We start from the raw sequence: 19497 nt of genomic DNA, 5'->3' as shown, positions 1-19497 counted from the left end.
TTCCACATGTGTGTGAAGGTTCAGTAATCTTCCAGCCCCTCTGGCCAGCAGTCTTTTCTTTCTAAAATGTCTTTTTTTTTTCACCCCCTGCTTGGTTAAATATAAGCTCTGGAGCTCATTTAGTATCCACAGCCCCCGGTGCACCATGACAAAGTCACCCTGAACACAGAATATCGGCCCTCAGCAGCACATGATCAAGCAATTTGCTCTGCCGGGCTGCAGGACACACACCATTTACTCTGCTCTGTTTGCAAAAGTGTGTGTCTGACACTGAGAGGGAATGTGGGTGTGTGTTGAACAGCAACAAATTAGAAATGGACAGGAATGGTCAGATTGCACAGCAGAACCACAGGGTTGGATGGCGTATTTGTGTGTGTGTGTGTGTGTGTGTGTGTCTGTGTGTGTGTGAGTGTACATTCCCCTGGGCGGACAAAGGGCAAGGATTGGTAGCTTGAGTGAAGAATGTAGCACACAGCTGATCAGTGCGACTGATAGCGGACGCATGGCCTCAGCATGGTTGACAAACAAAAGACGCATTAGCTCTATTAGAAAACAACACGACTGAGTGGAAACAATGCAGTCACAGGCCAGGATGCGCTGGAATCAGGATCATGTCTCAGTCATGTGTTCGGCAGCTCGTGCTGACGGCGGCAGACTTTCTCAGCCTGGCACACCAGAGTCACAAAACACATGAAGGGATGTTTGCCTCCGCTGTGGATCGGGGAGCAGCGGCGCCTCTGCGGACGGTGACAACACGGCGCTGACCTGACGGCCTCCTGCGCACAGGAAGGCCAGCTTCCTGTTTTTCTGCCCCATCAGTTTGGAGGACAAACGCACAATCGCGAGACTGACACCAGAGCACAATCAGCGCCCGGCGCATGCCCAGCCCTCAAAGCTTTCACCTACATACTGCTGCACACACACACACACACACACACACCTCCAGATGATGACTAATTTGAGTAAATCATTATCCATGAAGGCAGTAATCAGACGTGATTTGCGGCTGAGCGGCGCACGTGAAACCTCGGGGGAATCTAGGACGCTTTGAGCGTTCATCACTCATTAATCCAGCAGGCTTATTGTTTTAGGTCAGAGTTTGTTTTTCAAGTGAGCGATGATCGACACCCAGTTCTTACAGCATGCGGCTTTCTCTTGCACAAAGTAGTAGTTTATGCTTGAATGTATGATTTTGTAATGTTTTCTTCTTCTTCTTCTTTAAGATATTTTTGGTTTTGTGGTTAAAGTTAAACTTTTCCATGTTAGTTAAATTACTTCAACATATTTAGTCAATCTGCAACTGCGGCATCTACCTCCTGAAGCCCCTGGTACCACTTCATCTTTTTCTGATGAGTTTACCATGTAGCCAAGTATGTTTCTTCTTTTTTTTAATCATTCTCATTTCATCTCAAATTTATCACAATCAGACTAAGAGCCAGACTCTTCGAGGGAGTAAAATAGATATTAAATCAAAGCAGAACATCTTGTCCGACTATGAAGCAAAGAGTTAACACAGTGTGTGTGTGTGGGAGAGGGAGATAGAGATAAACAGATAGAGAGAAGGGGTGGCGCCTCTCACATCCCCTCATTGTCCAGCTCTACAACCAGTGTTTCCTCCGGACACAGAAACAGGGCATTTCATTACGTTATTATAAACAGAGCACACACACTCACGCACACAGCGAATTTCTTATCCATTTTAGATAAAAGTGCATCAATACATGCAAAGTACTGATCCAGGTAATCAGCCTTGTACATTAAATTGCTTCACATCTGGAGTAAATCCAGGAGCTGTTGATCACTAAGTATGTTTTTATAGCAAAATGCCAGTAAATGCTTTCTCTGTAAATAATATTTAAATCCATCAACAGTTGACTATAGTTTTCTCTGTCGTGTGTGTGAGTTTCCCAGCCCGATAGTCCTTACTCCCCTGTCCTCCTGCTGTGTGTTTCACCGTTAGATGGAGATATTTCCTCACTGATGTACTGAAGGTAAACACAACACTGAGGCATGAAACCATGAGCGAGCCCACGCATGCATCTGAGCTGTATTGAGTGGCTTAACCTCCCTGGACAGTTAGTTAAGGCACATTCATCCTGTTTTCTCCAGCAGTGGATTAACAAATAATCCAATTAACTAATTTGCTTACGTCGATTTTCCAGAAGAGGGCGGTGTCACAACAGTTTTAGTAACAAGCCCAGCCCGGCGCTGCAAAAAACCTCCAACAAGTCCTCCAATAAAGGCCTGCTTCACTCATCACATCAGTTTGTGTCATTTTACAGTTTAAATACCTTGAATAAGAGATTGGTGTTAATTGACTCTCTTCTGTCAAGTTTTAAATTCTGAAGTAAATTACAAATGCGGATGATTTCAGTCTTTACCTCACCTGGAGTGAAGGATGTGTGGAGCCTGGAGCAGATGGTCGGGGTGTGATGGAGGCTCCATCGGGCTCCATCAGGCTCCAGAGTCCCCGGAGCCTCCACAGCAGCCCGGAGTGACGTCGCCCACCGAGCACGAGCCGTGAAGCCCCCCAGAAAAACACACAGCCACACAGGAAACGAGGCGCTGGACTTTCACAATAAAATGTGAGAGAAAGGAAAAACCTTACTGTGTTCAGTACATATCTGAACATATTTTTTATTTTGATACAATCTTCGAGCATTTTGACTTCATGGGGTGTTGTGACTCAGGCTAAGCTAAATTAGGATTTGGTTAATTTGACATATGACGTCTGTTTAATTTATTAGGAGTCAATCCACACAAACAGAGAATGTTCATCATTGTGATTTAAAAGAAACTGAATGAAAATATGGACTATGAAACTTTGTAAATGGTCCCAGGCTGACTGGTTAAAGTTATTTTTTCAGGTTTTTTTCACCTTCTGGTTGCACATGGGATGAAAATTCACACGCCAAAAGAAAACAGTCTGCCATATTATGGAGAAAAAAAATGAAAGAACCATGGTGCAGAAAAAAGGCTGAGCATCAACCACCTCGGCTTAGTGAGTTTGACAAAACAAATATTTTAAACAGAATAAATCACAGATTTTACTGTTGTCGACAGATAGATTGTGTGGGAATGTTGCATAAAGATCTATCTCACTTTGAAGTCATGCTGCTGAATTGAACATGGAAACAAGCTAAAATTCAGTGCTGCAGCATTTCTTCAATGTGATACTTCTTGAATGTAACAAGTTAATAATTCTATAATGCAGGCTTTTTGAATACAACATGCTATTCTATTTAGAATTTAATCCTCATTCTTAACTCTGCACTCTATGTAATCTAATTCTTTAATGTATTCTATTTTCTCTCTTTTGATCTAACGGAGGGCCTCTGGGCTTTGGAGGCCATCCCAGTTCACTCTATGGGTGAACGCAGGATACACAGACGGTCAACACACACTCACACCAAGAAGCAATCCAGGGTCCCCAATTAACAAAGCTTTTGTACACACGGGAAGAACATACAAACACCAAACAACCTTTTCTCTATAAGGCAAGATTGCAAACCGCTCCACCTTTATCAGAATTTTTTTTTTTTAATTTCCTTGCATGTTGAGCAAACATCTGTAATCAGAAATGTGCGCTCGTGCATTCTGAACACCTGAACTCCGGCCTGCGCCAATCAGTTAAAAATGAGGAGAATGCATTTTTTTTTTTCCTGCTTTATTCTGAAAACACACCCCGGAAAGTGTCGCGGGAGCGATGCTGGTGAGCGCGTCAGGGGCGCACGCTGAAAGCGCACGGTGGCGCGGCGGGGAAGCGCGTCAGAGGCGCACGCTGAAGGCGCACGGTGGCGCGGCGGGGGAGCGCGGTGGAGCTGGAATCAGCCGGGAGCGATCATGTGAAGGTGGAATCCGAGTGAGCCGCGCCGTATTGTCACTGGCCTCTCCCACCCTGAAAGCTGCCCCAGTCTGGATCCTAAATCTAATTACGGGAATTATCCACGCTGCCGTGTATTTACACACGTTGATGTGCCTGTGTCCACCTCCTCGGTAATTGGCTGGAAGCGGTGTTGCTGAGAGCGAGCAGGGAGCATCATTTTGCGTTTGTTGGATGTTCATTTTTTTAATCACTGAAATTTGGGAGAAGTAAAGTGGCCCGTGAAGATCCCCCCTCGCGCTTGATGGGATTATTTTTTGACGAAGCCGCTTTGTTTTGGATGAGAACACATTGGGCATCATGAGTTCCAGTGGTAAGTCCTTTCTTGCGCGCTTTATCGCTCCACAAGCGCAAGGACAATACAGAGTGAGTAGATGAGAGCAGACAGAACTAAGTATGTATTTATATTTAGAAAATCGATAAAATGTTTGAAATAACACCAGGAAATAATATTTTGAATTTCATAATGCAAGGATATATATTTTTTCCTCATATCCAGATAAATAAAACATGACTGATGTGAGAACCCCTGCTACCCCAGTCCCTTACAATAGACTCTTGGAGCAGGTTCACAGAGTATAGTAGAGCTAAATATATCAGGAGGTCAAAGTGCCAATTGCCCTGAGTTCACGTGGAGGAGCATTTTTAACATTCTTCTTCCACACACAACAGCTGTGGAACCTCATGATACCCCTTTACCCTTTTACTCCTTCATCCCCCTCTCTCCCTTCTTCCTCACCCTGCTTACCCTCACTTTCCACAGTTGTTGCCTCCATGTGAAATTCCCCCTGTTCTCACACTTGGATGGTGAGATCAGGGAGCTCATCATGAGTTGGAGGGTTCTGACCTGTCCTCTCGCTGCTCTCCTGCACTTTTCGTGAAAAACGAATCTGACAGCCCGGGGGTTCCTGTCATGCTCGCCCTGGAATCGCCCTGGGACGGCCATGATGCTAAGCTGACCTTGTATCAGCTGACTCTGACCCTGATCCTCTCTCAGCTGAATCAGGGTTTTCCCAGTATGGCTGAGGGGTCAGCTGTGTGCGCTCAGACGCATGCCTCCCCCCCTCCCCTGCTTCGTTGTGTTTACAAGTGATCACCGGTTGATTCGGATCAGACTGTGGAGATCTCAAGGTTAGCTCTTGGAGAGCATGTGCTCCCCGTCCCTCTGCTGTCAGCGGGGCCGGTTGGAGTTGATGTGCACCAGGTGCTCCGAGAAGTGATGGCGTGAGGCACTTCCTGTTCGCCCTCCGGTATCAGCATCGTTCATAATCTGGCCCGTCATTGTGTGGCTCTACATCATTCCTCCAGCTCTCCCAACTCTTTGGTACTGAGCCTTTGCCTTGCTGCCACAAGTAGTGCTGTGGTTTCTCCCAGAGGAATGACTGTAATTCTTTTGTTTGGCTCTGAAATGCTTCTTTTCTCAGCTGACACAGAGGGGAGGGGCGCGCACGGCCAGCGTGCGCAGTGTTGTCCCTGTCTCTTGTGTTCAGAAGGCATGTGCTCAACCTGAACAACCTGTCAACATGTGGTATGTGGAGTGTGTGTGAAGCTATGCGTGTCATCATTCAGCTGTGTGTGTGTGTGTGTGTGTGTGTGTGTGTGTGTGTGTGTGTGTGTGTGTGTGTGTGTGTGCGTGCGTGTGTGTGTGTGTCAGCTCTGTCACAGCTGGTAGATGGTGATGTGACATGTGTCCGTACTCTTGCTCCAGGCGTATCAACTCAGCAGGCGTCTGAGCGGAGGAAAGAACATCTTCCATCCTCTCCCCTCTCCTCCAATCAGTCCGACACATGCCCCCTGCCCCCCCACCTCCCTTCTTGTGCCCCCCCCCCCCCCCCCCCCCCTCACTGCTCTCAAGGTTTTGGACATGAATGGGCCTGTTAGCCTGTGCTGTGCGCTCTGTTTTCCGCTGCGTTGGGTGTGAGTGCCCAGAGGCCATCGACACACGCCGAGTAATTACACACAGCTCTGACTGTCTGTCTTCATCTCGCAGCCCTTCTGTCTCTCATGGTCACCAGCTTCAGTGTGTGGCTGCGGGCTGACTCTTATTTTCTGCCTGGCTGGCACACTGCGGGTCCAGCAGGTCAGCGCTCGATGGAAAGAGCCTTTCTTTTAAATACACGGACAGAAGAAAACAAAAAAACAATATCTAATAATTAGAATGATAGATTCTGGGATGCCCATACAGCATGGGATGTCTGCAGTCTGCCGGTGCCTGGGGAGTGATAAAACACATGTTGATCAATACACTGATCATTGAGCTCAGGGACCTGGGGGATCGGCAGAGTCGTACATCACAGGCTGCACTGACACGGCTTCTTTCCTCCCCTACTTTCTCTCTGCACTGTTCTCAGGTAGCAGACAAGATGCATTCAAACAACACGGACCAATTTATCACAGCGTAACATTTCCAGCAGGCCGCTTCAGCTTTTCAAAGGTTGTGGCGCATCCGCGACAGGTTTATGAAAGACTTTTAATGAATGATACCAGTGGAGATGATCCTAAGATATTTCATCTGTTCTGTTTGTTTGTAAAAGGTCTGAGAAAAATATTCATGGATCCTCGACAAGCTATCTTCTGAGGTGTAAACAAGCATTGTATTTTCTCCAGCAGATCCACGCTGCTTCTGATTGGCTGGTTTTCACTGCCTGTGTTATTCTTGTTGGTAAAGTTCAAAGCTTGTTTATGAATATAAAAGTCTATTAAAGGCCTATTAGTGGGCTTTGCTGAATCATCTTCATTCACCTTCCTGTTTAGTCTGATAGAAATGGAAAAAATGTTTCAGCCTTCTCAAGAAAGAAGTTAAAGAAAGATATGAGAGGAAAAAACTTCAACCCGCCCATTTTTCATCCTTCTTTATCCAACTCTGAGCCAATGAACCTTTGAGTTTGAGCCATGACTTCAAAATAATAAAATAAACATGGACTTTATCATTGATTGAAAAATGGTGAGCATACAACATAAAGTGTATTCATTCAATCAATTTGATAGATCTATAAACACACAAGAAATCCATTGCATATGTTCACTGGCAGATCATTTATGTGGCCCAGTTGCCATCAGAGTGGATCACAGCCCAGGGTTCAGACCTGGTGTGGTCAGCTGCAACCCGGGGCGTGAGGCAGGCTTTGCCCCCTCCCAAACTGTCAAAAATAAGTAAATAAAACATCTCAAATTGACTCAACTCCTAAAGTCAAATTGACTCTAGGTAAGTAAGAGTGTGTGTGTGTGTGTGTGTGTGTGTGTGTGTGTGTGCGCGCGCACCAAATCTGAGACTGCCTTAAGAAAAAAAAATGGTTAGGAACCACTGATCTAACAAACCGTGGCCTCTCCTCATGCATAAGTCATACTTAGAAGTAGATAAAAGATGGATTTTTCTTCTGTGCTGTTTTGCTCTCAGGTGCACTTTCCAGGTTTAATGGGAAGAATCAGCTGGAGCAAGCATGCAAGGGAGGGGGGAGGGAAGGAGGGCGTATCGTATACGATTCCCACCCCTCTGCCTCGTCTGCTGAACAGTCCAAACCAGAGCCAAACACCATTTATCACTCCTGATGCCAGGCGCCTTATTTCAATAACACAATGAACAGGGGTGGCAGACAAAGACACGCAGATGCAAACACATATGCCGGGATGGGCCAATGAATATTCATGCACAGTTGTAGAGAGCTGATATGTATTTACAGGCTAGAATAAAGTTAATCATATGTTTCTGTTGTTCTATTGTGACTATACCATACGCTTTAGTGACAATAAAGTAATTGTGTCTTTCAGGCAGAATGAAAACAATATTTGGTTTATTTTCAACTCTTTGGCTAAAGGTTTTTTTTTTTTTTCCTTTAGATAAACAATTACAAGTCTGCTGCTTTAGCTCAAAGCATCCCCGTGTCCTCGAGGATGCTGTCTCAGTGACCTTGGCTTCTGGTGGAGAATTGAGTGATCATTCAGACCGTCAGCAGCGGCCTGACCCCTCTCCCTCTCCGCAGACTGACAGCATGGTGGAGACACTGCTGGATGCCATCATAGCCGTGATGGATGCCCGAGGACCAAGGTCCTGACAGAGACACAGGGACATAAAGAGAGGGGACAGAGAGGCCGGATCATTGACTACGTTAGACCGGAGACACAAAAGACATAGATGTGCTTTTAAGCAATAATACTCAGTGATGATTAGAAACTTTTACATAAAGCATGGTAATGTGAGAGACAGGCAACAGGGGAGATTGCACATGGCTGAGTGCTGGATGCTTTTTTTTGTCAAAGATGTTGACAGTGTGATGGATCCACTTGTTAAAGTGAGAAATTGGGAATTTGATGGTATAATGATGGTTATAACGATTACCATATCTGTTTAACAGCAGAAAAGTAGCATGACTGTAAACCATATGAGCTTCATTTCATCCTCTTCTTGGTTGATGTCACTGAGGTCGAGCCTGTTTTTCTCTTTTATGGACTCTGACAGCAGCAATAAAGCAGCACTGCTGGAGGCGGCCATGTTGTTATTGTCATGTGATCACAGTAAACAGGGAAATGGGACCTTCCTAAATGCTTACTATATATAAAAGATGACTGTTGTCATTGACAGATGCCAACAATGAAATAATGCCATGTGTCATTTCAATATTTTTGGTCAGTTGTTGCTTGGCTATAATGACACAGAGACAATTGTTATGAAATTTAAAATGTGAAAAGCCAGATGATGTGATGGATTGGACATTGCTTGTCACAGATCTGTTGGTAAACTGAGCAGAAACACTGAGGTTTCACACTTTGTCCCTACTTTTCTAACATGTTGTGCCAGTATCAAAGCCCTCGGGTAAGATTACCGGGCTTTGGATTGTTAACATGGATCGCTAAACATTTAAGATGTGAATCACTCCAAAATAAACATCTTAAATGGTTCAGTCAACTTAATTTGTTTCATATATTGATTTCAAATATGTTGCTGTGTCTAAAAATTAATAAAACATGAGAGCTGATGATATTCGCCATGTTAAAAAAAACTACATAAGAATTTGAAAAACTTACAAAGCATCACATCTTTTCCTTTAATAATTCATTCTAACTTCATAAGATCTTTGCTTGGCTTTGATCCTGCCCCCTTTTTTCTCATCACCAACAATCTCCAAACCGCCGTTGTGACTGAGCTCTGGCGCGATCTTCCTCGGGGCTGTCAGGTCAGGGGCAGAAATAGCAGCGTGCCGTCGGTCCCTCGGGGACGCCGTCAGCCTCTCTGACCGCGGCCGTGTTGTTATCACCTGTCTGCCCGAGGCGGGATCCTCCCGGGGGCACTCGCTGCTGATCTGGAGCTGGTGGATTACACCTGTAGTCTGGTAACGCTCATTGGAAGAGTGACTCAACATCTCAGCATGGGAAAAGGATGGAAGGCTGTGGAAAAGCCCCTTAATGGGTTTTAGACGGTGTGGCGGGAGCTTTGCGGTGCTGCAGGAGGGTGAACATGCTGACACAATTAGACAGTGTTGCATAATGTTTCAACTCCTGAGCTGATCGCGTCCCGGCACGGTTTGCTTTCTCAGCTTTTCAACAGGTTTTTAAAAAAAATATCACGTACTGATGCCCCCAGTATCTGCATATAATTTACATTCATAGTTCTAATCTGCATTCCCCACCTTGCTCAGTTTTGACATATGCTCTATTTTTGGTGCAGGTTTGCCTGTCTGGGCTGTGGAAGCATGCTTTATTGTGCCAGAGGTTTATTTTGGCCTCGTTTCAGAAGGTCAGCATTGTAAATGAATGTCCTGTGTGTTTTCAGTAGGTGCTGGCACAGACCTGCATGTAATGCCATTAGTTCCCATTATCTTTCACTCACACCTGATGAATCTGTGCTGCTCATTTGGTTTCACATTATTAAAAAACACTTCCAAGGGAGTGTTGCTATATGAACCAGTGATTGGGCACTTATCTGCCGGAGCAGTCGTTCCCAGCGGTGCTGCCAGCATTGTGAGACAAACAATGAACTGACACGGACTGAAGTGTGGGAGATGGGGAGCGGCGAAAAATAATCGCGCTTGCATATTTCTAGTGCCCACTCTCCTATCCCAAACAGGAAAACAAACTTCTACTCTCATGCATGCTTTCTCTCCCACACCCATGAATCCATGACCACAATCACACACACACACCCAGTGTGGCTTATTTTGCTCATGCTTGGAAATACACAAGGCTCTTAAGAGTTTTTTTTTGAGTGATGCAAGTCCTTCAGGATTCAACCAGTGAAGTAGAATCAGTAGCTCTGTCACGCCAGCCGGTAACCTGCTGCTGCTGTGACGGAAACAGCAAAGTCCCCGAGTCAGCTGTTCAGGTTACCCTGTTATCAAACCACTCGCGCTGTTTGAAGGAGACAGAGATAAATAGACTGAGATCAGCTGTTCGGACAGTCTCCGTATTGTCAGTAGAGATAATATTCAAGTCTGTGCATGTGAATTCATGAGGCTCTGTTTATCGCCCAGAGGAGGAGATGGACCTGTCTCTAATAGCCCGAGAGGTTTAGACACATTCCTCACTCCTTCAAGATGCGATTAATGTATCATTTTGACCTTTAATCTCGTGAAGGCATATTTTTTCCAGTACTTGTTAAGGCTTGATGCGAGAACTTGCTTTTTTTTCCCCCGACTGGTGAAATAGCTGTCGGACTAGAAGGAGTCTGACATGCAAGCTAATGCATAATGAGGTAAGGGGATCCATCCCATTTCTCAGCTTGTGCAGCCGTGTGTATATACTGTATGTGTGTGCACGTTTGTGCACGTGTGTGTGTGTGTGTGTGTGTGTGTGTGTGTGTGTGTGTGTGTGTGTGTGTGTGTGTGTGCGCCATCCTGCATGACTGTCTGAAAAATCTAGACGGTAGGAGAGAAAGCCCGGAGCTTACCCAGCTTACATAGGTGTCAGACCTCACAGCTTCAGAATAAGCGTTGAAAGAGCCTCACAGTGATCTTATTGTGTGAAGTGAGCAGAGTAGCAGTCTGTAGAGTCTTCTGTCTGGCGATGGACTGATACGTGCACGCCCTTTAATGTGTTAAAGAGGGCTTTTTAAAGCTTAAAAAAGTCATGACTGAGTCATTTCTTCATGTCACCCTTATTAAATTGCGTTATTTTTAGCTGAATCAGATGAATATGGCCACATCTGGGCTGAACAGTGGTGTGTAGTGATTTGCACTCTTGCCTCACATCAAGAATATCCCGGTTTGAGTCCTAACTTGGAATCACTTCTGTGCAGAGTTTACATGTTCTTACTGTGTATGCTCTGATTAGCAGCTTTCCCCAACAGCCCAAACACACACACCACACGAATGGGCAATTTAGAGTCACAAATGAATCACGTGTGTGACTGACATGCAGTTTGTCTGCGTCTTCCCTGTGGACCCTGTCCTCACCCGCCGTCAGCTGGAAATGGCTCAGCAGTCTGATGGTTTGATGAATGGATTGATCAGTTACAGCGGATTTCACTTTTGAATGTGTCTTAAGGCCTTTCTTGGTGCTTTTATTGTTGTGTGTGTGTGTCTTTGTGTGTCTGTGTTGACCCCCAAGGTGGGCTAGCGGTGAGCACAACCTGCCTTACATTGATAATAATATTCACATGCAGCATTGAAAGCTCTCCCTGTGCCTGGATGGCTTTTCTCCCAGCTCTCGAGTTTCTTCCCTCAGTCCAAAAACAAGCGTTTGAAGTGAACTGGTGATGATAAAACTGCCTGGAGGTATGAGTGTGTGGCTGTTCTCTCTGTGTTTGCCCTGAGGATGGATGGATGGATGAATAGATGGGTGGATGGATAGACAGTTACTTGTATTTGACCTCATTTCTTCTTTCTAAGCTCTTTAATTTTGTATCATTTAACAAAATACTTGATATTTGAATGCATATTTTCACAGCATGATTCACGTGTTTCAAAGTAAATTACCTGAGAAATCTTTGCAATTGTACATTAGATGTGACTCTCAGATAAACATATATAAATATTCACCACTAGGCTGGCTTGTCTTAAGAAATGGTGGAGAACTCAAGCATTTCAAGTCTTTGAGCGCATCACACAAGACACTTGAAAGCAGAAAGCCAACACTTTACTGAAATAAGATTAGGTACAGACAACCTGTTTGTTAAAACAGTGGGTGGATTATGCCTTGAAGCTCGATATAAGTATTTGTAATCTATTTTAAATATCTTTTTTTGTCCTCAGCAGCTTATCACCAAGGCTCAACGGGCAGTGAGCGGAGCTCTGGACCAATCCGATGCCAGCGATGTCGAGAAGTATGCAAAGGAGAGGTCGTCCGAGTGCAAGAGACCCACTTTCATGTCAAGTGCTTCACGTGCACCGGTAAGAAACACACACCTGATGCTTTGACAACGCAGCAACAGCAAGTGTTAGCGCGGGGAAAAAAAAAACAGCTGTGATCCTGAAGCGAGCAGGTGCTGCTTCACACAATCCCGGGGCTTGGATGGTAAAGTTAAAGGATTTCCAGTCGTGGGGAAGACACAAGGCATCTATCTTGGTCACATCCTTACTTCCGTGCGCACAGGCACTCACGCACACACACACACACACACACACATACGCCTGCACATACATCTATCTCCCAGTGCACATGCTGAGTGCTACTATTAGCCCACGGTGGGGATTGGAGCGGATCAGAGGTGCCTTGCGGGGGACTTAGGCTCCTGCTAAGGTAGCTTGTTATTGTGCTGGAAACTTGGAGGGGATTTCACTTTGGTTCTGTACTGGAGTCTAATGAGACTGACTTAACTAGCTTTACAGTACGGTGCGTGAGCTGGAGTGACCTGCAGCAGGAGGTGATATAATCACACAACATGCGAGAGTAGATGTATTGCTCAGTACATCTCTATCTATCTTTTTTTACACGATGTGTTTCATGCTATAGAAAAAACTTTTAGTGGTATGGTAAGAATAAAAAAATTGAATTCCATGAATATTTTTATACTACAGATGAATAATATCAAGTCCTAAAAGTATTTTTTTTCAGTTTTTGCTTTCATTATGTACATGTTGTTGTTGTAGACTGCATATGCAAATGTTCATCAGTGAAACTGCTTAATTTCTTTGACTAAGCAAATTCACATTGACTCTTTAACCCCGGCTAGTAAAACTGAATACTTTTGCAGAGTTTAAGGCACATCTGATAGGGATTTGTGACAATCACCTATCTGTACATGTGGAAATGAGAAATCAGAGAGCCAGGGAATGTGATTTGTCATGCTGCCATGTGGCCCAGAGAGTGTGTGTGTGTGTGTGTGTGTGTGTGTGTGTGTGTGTGTGTGTGTGTGTGTGTGTGTGTGTGTGAGTTCAGAATTATGTTAATAGCTCCTACTTCGAAATCAAAGTCAGTTAGTCATGGACTGTTCAGTCATTTTTTAGTGAAATATTCAACTCAGTATGGTGATACTGCAGAATTACTGAGTGTAATCACTGCTGAATTAAAGTTAGATTTGCAAAATATGAGGCGAATCTGCAATTAGTCTCGATTGTTTGATTTTGAAGTTCTAACAATACATTTGTGATAATTGTGTAAATTAGATCAAGTCAGTACATGCTGATCCCTGCTAACTCAAAACCAGCTGAGCCTCCCTGTGACTGTATGTATGGAGTAAACCACGGCTGGTACATCTGACAGTTAAAATGTTTTGATTCATTGTGACTGCTTGCCACAGTTTTATTACCGATCAATGGTCACAGCCACAAAAGGGGAAACAGTCTGTGAGTGATTAAAGCCCATATAGCGGTCAAAACAACATCTCATCTTAAAACGAGACACTCCAGCCTGATGTGACCCTTTTTTTTTTGTTGGGGTTTCAGTGCATGACTGCTAAATTATGACTCAACGCAAAATGCGAACCGTGCGATCCGTTGTCCCGTCAACAGGATAAAAATCTTTATTCTCACGTGGGGAACATCTACACTGCTTGAGAGACGTGAAGGAGCCGTGCGAGTTGTGTTTATCTCTCCCCGAGCCGCGCTGCGCCGCTCTGACGGCACCTCGACAGGAGATAAACTCCCTGAAAGCGAACCATTGGAGAGTTGTTGCTACGTGCTCCCTGTGTGTGACTGCCGCACACGTGAAAACACAAGCCCGTCACGCACACACACACACACACAGACGCGCTCGTGCGTCCGAGCGCGCGCTTCCATACGTGCGTGCACGCTCGCTGTGGTTGTGAGGGGTTGCTGTGGCAACGGTGTAAAGGGGCACCCAGGCCCTGGTTGGTGGATATTCTCAGCATCTCTGTGGTGCTATTAACCAATGGGAAGGCTGGACTCTGTGCCCCAGAGAAAAAGGGGGGAGCACGCGCGCGGGCAGAAGAGAGACGGAGCGGGGGGATGGGGTGCTGTTTGTGTCGCCTAAACATTACATCATCACTGTAACACCAGTCTGATTCTCCCACTCGCTCCTCGCCGTTCGCCTTCTCCCCCGCAGCAGCGGCGCGGTAATGGAAAGCTGTCATTGATTGCATCGCGTCAGTTCACCTATCCCTCGTGTTCCACAGGCTTCTCGTCCCGTGAGGCAGCGCGGCCCTATTGTGCGGTCAGTCTCGGTCGCGTCGCTGCCCCATAGAGCGCCGCCCTGTATGGGCTTCTGCAGAAGCAGCAGTTCTCTAAAGCTTTTGTTGTTCAGTGTTTGAGCCCCTCTCACACACAAACATGTTCCTCTGAACTCTAGAAGCTTTCATTTTTTTCTCTCCATCTGAGTTTCTGGTCTCTGGTTTTTGTTAAGATTTTTGAAAACGTTCCCAGGTTAGATTTTGCAAATTTCTCAAACAGGATTTCTCATTTTTCTCTCTATTTCTTTGCCGTCTTTTAGATGATCTTCTTTTCCCAGTTCCCTCTCTTTCTTTTCCTTTCCCTCTGTCTTTCCTGATGACAGTCACCCAAGCATGAAATCAATTTCTCATCTTGGGACGGGATGACATTGGCATGTGGGGAGTGTGATTTGGTGGCTAATGGCTAAACTGTATAATACCATCGCTTCGCAGTGACAATCTGCTGCCAGCGGCCAATTGCTTTATCTGCCGCATGTGTTTATAGAGGCAGTGATTGGCTTGTGTTGCAAAATTTCATTTAGTTGTTTGCTGAGTGTTTTCACGTCAGATGCAGCTTGTCCATCAAGGTTATCGGACTTCACCAATGATGCAAACCCATAAAATGAAATCTTTTTTTTCCTCTCCTTTTCTCTCCATTTTCTTTCTTTCTAAAAGGGCTGACTTTACCAAAATGGAAAAACCCTCAGAATGACTTTCACCCACAATCTTGTGGCATGTAAAAATACATATACCCTCCACATCCATCATTCTACCCTCCTTCTGTCTTTGCCCCTGGTTTATAAAGCCACGATACCTTCTGGATGCCACATTATCATAATTCCCCACTCATGCATTAGTCAGAGGAGGAACGGATCACTAATCATGTGCATTTAACCTCTCATTTGAACCCATTATACTGGAGCTGATTATAGCATGAAGGAGCAGTCATGCTATCAGCTCAAGAAAGAAGTCCGGAAAAATGCTGAAGACACGAATTGATTCATCGGCTCCAGACAAAGAGAAGACAAAGGGGGTCTATATGTGTGCGTTATGTGGATCCCAGGGCAGCTGTCAGCGTAGCGGTGAGCTGTGGTGTTGTATTACCAGACTATGAGCTGATTTTTTTTCGTACTGCCCCAGTGACATAGTGACCACATTTATCCAGCCACCAAAGCATAATTGGTCCTCTCCGTTTTCCAGCAAAAAACAGCCGAGGCCGTGAGTAGCAGGAGCTCAAAGCTCAGTCACATTGCATGCAAAGGCAGAATACTTGTGGGATTTAACATGCAGCCAAATCATATACTCACAAAGAGCCCAGAAGCCAGGCAGTGGAACAGAAAGACACAAACACAGCTGAGCTGCTCATCGAGTAGTCCTGAAGAGAACAGCAAATCTACACAGACAGGTCAGATGAATGCCCGACTGTTCTCCTGATGCTCTGCTTCAAGCTGATAATCTCACCGGGGTTATTATGAAATTGCAGCATGTTTGTTTGTTTCTCTGCAGACCCGTCTCAGTCAGCCCAGTCTCCCCTTAGATGCCATTAGCCTCCATCACTCAACCTCTGGGTTAATAACATCAGCCGACTCTACTGTACCGTGGCTCTATGGTGGCGAAGGAGCGGCTGTGTTAGAGGGGCAAGTCTCTGAGAGAAACAAGAAGTCGCAGCAAATGCATAGAAATAAAGATAAAATGAAAGAAAGGTTATGAGGAGAAACAGAGTGAGAGAAATGAACAGGGAAAAAAGAAAAAACGTTGGGGGTTACAAAGAAGGGGAGCTTCCTGTAGCTATAGCAACCACTGGTACGCTGGTCCAATCACCACGCCGGCACATGGTTGCTAGGGAGAGATTTCGGCGGAGGGAGAAAGGAGCGTGGCAGGAAGCGGCGTTTTTCCCTGACAACTCTTCAGAATGCGGGATGGATGACAGGGATTATTCCTCCGCATGTTTCCTCCAAACTCAGCGTCCTGGGGGGGTCTTCACACAGCGAGGCTGTCTGCTGCCTGCACCAGTGCACTGTGTGTGTGTGTGTGTGTGTGTGTGTGTGTGTGTGTGTGTGTCCTGCCTCAGTGAGAGCAAGTCTGTTGCTTAAAGAAGTGATATCTGTGCTGTTATACAAACACACACACACACACACACACACACACACACACACACACACACACATAAATACATTAAAGCACTGTGTCGTCTCCACGGGGAATACAGCATTTTTATGGCTTATTACAAAACCTCATCTCGAGGAGAGTGTTCTGTGTGTGTGTGTGTGTGTGTGTGTGTGTGTGTGTGTGTGTGTGTGTGTGTGTGTGTGTGTGTGTGTGTGTGCGCGTGTGTGTGTGCGCGTCAGTGATCTCATTCACGCCTATTTTCCCCTCAGCTGCGTCTCTTATCAGCTCTCGGAGGGTTAAAAGCTGAAGGCTTAAGCAGCAGGGTTGGTCTGCTGGTATGAAGGGACTCCACTGGGCAACCATCTGTCTCCGTCAACTCCAGAAGCCAAATATGAGGGGAACCCTGTCACTCATGCATGATTTCTCCCTGCTCTCGCCTCCGGCTGCTTGCCCCCTGTCCTCTTGTCCATTTCAGTGACAACATCTCCTTCTGCTTCCTGTCACGGTTTTTCTCCGTCCAAGCCAGCAGGATGCCTTCAGAGACGGAAACACTGGTCAAACAGTTTCATCTTTTTGCTTGATTTTTGAATGTTTACTGCAGACATACACTGATCGATCATTACACTCTTGAAAACCTGTTTACAATTTTCTGCTGAAGCATCTCTGACCTCGCTTCCATTAGACCGTGTACCTCAACACCATATTTCCCTTTTTTGACCACTTTTGATAGAAAGGCACTATGGCAGCCTAGAAATGTGTCACATGAGCTGCAGTTCTCAAGAAATCACAATTTGGTTCTTGTCAATCTTCGATCAAATCCTTAATTTTGTGTTTCTGAGAAATCAGCTTTCAGGACAAACTTTACTCACTGGCTCATATTTCCCACCCACCATGGTGAAGAGATTATTTCATTTTGCCCTCAGTGGTCATAATGTCATGGCTTGTCATTGCAAATAGGCTGAATTGAATGACTCACACAGACTTTGTGTTTCGTTGAACCCTTTCATTTTTCTCCCGTGCCATCATCTGTTCACCAGGTTCTCACTTATTTTACATAATTAGATCAGAATGGATTTGTACACATTTTAGTTTCTTTACAAAACTCCAGCTGTGTTTATTTTCATTTCCCACATAAAGACACACATGCTGCTAAACTGTGAGAAATGAGCATCATATCTGAAGATCAGGATGTTTGAATAGTCTGTGTGAGTCAGTGAGCTGGCTTTAGGCTTCCAGCACAGCGTCTCACAGAGCGCCCAGTGTGGCACCAGACTTTTGTTTCAGCCCTCTTCCTGTCGGTCCGTCTGACTGCTCCGTCTCCAACCCAACGATTTTGGCACAACTTGAGAAAACACATTATTTACTCTTGAAGTGTTTCCCGCTGTCAGAGAGGCTCAGATCCGGGGGGGGGCGAGGAGAGGGGAGGGGGGAGAGGAGCCCCGTGTTGGTAGCACAGATGTGAGGGTGAATAGGTGAGCGCTTCCCCTGATCTGACTCGCTCGTACCGTATCACATACATAACCCTTCGCTAACCTGTCTGAGTCTGCTCCGGTCATAGAAAGACAAAAAAAAAAAGAAAGAAATTAGCATAATCTTGACAGCAGCACTAAAACAATTAGTCTCTGCTGTGGGGGTAGTTTGATATATTGCACAAAGCGTGTTCATTTACTTAATAGCACATTATGAAGACCTAACAGTCGCATAATGAGCCGAGAGACGAGGCGCAGTGAGGAGGACTGTAGAGGGATTGGAGAGAACAGAGACGCAGCCAGAGAAAGGCGAGGTTGCACCGAGGCGCAGCTCTCGTGGCGAGAAGAGAGGGTGCAAATTGAGATAAAGTGGAGAGCTTGTGCTCGGAGCCACAAAGATTTGGAAGGAGCCTTGAAACGGAAAGACAGAGAAAGAGAAGGGGGACGTGGGAGGGGAGGCGGGGTAGATGGGACTACTTTGGGGTTCCGGCCCGGGCCGGCCGACTTTGAGAAGGGAATTTTAATTGCGTCTGTTGGCTGGAGATAAATACCCAATCAGGCGGACCCCCTGTGGATGCCTAATCAGTGCAGTTCTAATGACCACAGCTGCAGACATCTGCCTACATGCTAACCTCTAATCACCAGACTTATGATCTCTTGATGCTAACTTCCTGCACTGCCAAGAAATCGCGACGTTGAAGGGGAGAGGCAGCATCTTGTGCTTTCCCTCATTAGAGTGTCATTCGGGGTAAGGACATGAAATGAGCCAGCAGATGAAGTGAAGTCTTTGATGTAGTTTAGTTCTGCAAAGCTGATTATATTTGATTTAGGAAGATAATTGCTGATGAACCTCACTGTGTCTAATACATATTTTTTACATGAACAAAAATATTGAGGAAACTATGTACGCTCTCCGATGAGAAGCCACTGTACGGACCCCCAACGGCCTCTAATAGGACAGTAAATTGGTTCAGGCTGGTTCCAGGCTGGGTGCACGGGGCTGTTGTTTTTACGGGTGGGCGTCCACGCCATGTGGCGCTGGTTGCGCGGTTGTAACCGAACCGCTTCTCCCGATGCCAAACTGAACCGCACTGCTGGAGCAGCAGAGACGCTGAACTCCACCCTCGTCGCTGGCAGCTCGCATGTGGAGAGACGAGCTTAAAATCGCAGCGTGATGGTTACAGCTAGCGTTGCAAGAACTTGAAAAGTAAAAGGGTCGTCTCACAAATTAAATGACGGAGGCGCTTCGAGGGAAACTAGGAGCTCTTTCAAAGATCCATCCCCATCGTTCGCCCATCGCAGCTGTTATCAGACGAGAATCACACACAGAGGAGCTGAAGTCTCAAAATCTAACCAGAGATCTCTCTGGAGAACTTCTACACAGGCAGAACATGCAAACACCACACTAAAAGGCCTCGAACTATGAATCTTTTTTTTCCATAACTCTGAGCAATGTCCCGTATTTTTAGTTTGGTATTGCTAAACAGGCATTTTAACTG

The 19497-nt window shown here is 45.6% G+C and overlaps 1 protein-coding gene across 4 annotated transcripts in view; it reads left to right on the top strand.

Annotated features, from left to right (window-relative positions):
- The first annotated feature begins 3778 nt into the window (after positions 1-3778).
- The window catches only part of ablim3 (actin binding LIM protein family, member 3), a 44401-nt gene continuing 28682 nt past the window's right edge, over positions 3779-19497 (top strand). For 3 of the 4 annotated variants that reach the window (XM_030104560.1, XM_030104552.1, XM_030104536.1), the window contains exons 1-2: positions 3779-4196; positions 12067-12204. In XM_030104560.1, the coding sequence (XP_029960420.1) occupies positions 4184-4196; positions 12067-12204 (151 nt within the window). In that variant the 5' untranslated portion in view covers positions 3779-4183. The remainder of the gene's footprint in view (positions 4197-12066; positions 12205-19497) is intronic. The other variant, XM_030104544.1, reaches the window with a different exon arrangement.

The sequence above is a fragment of the Salarias fasciatus genome, chromosome 2, assembly GCF_902148845.1.
Source record: "Salarias fasciatus chromosome 2, fSalaFa1.1, whole genome shotgun sequence".
Classification (NCBI taxonomy): Eukaryota; Metazoa; Chordata; class Actinopteri; order Blenniiformes; family Blenniidae; genus Salarias; species Salarias fasciatus.
This window is presented reverse-complemented; position numbering and strand designations above follow the sequence as displayed.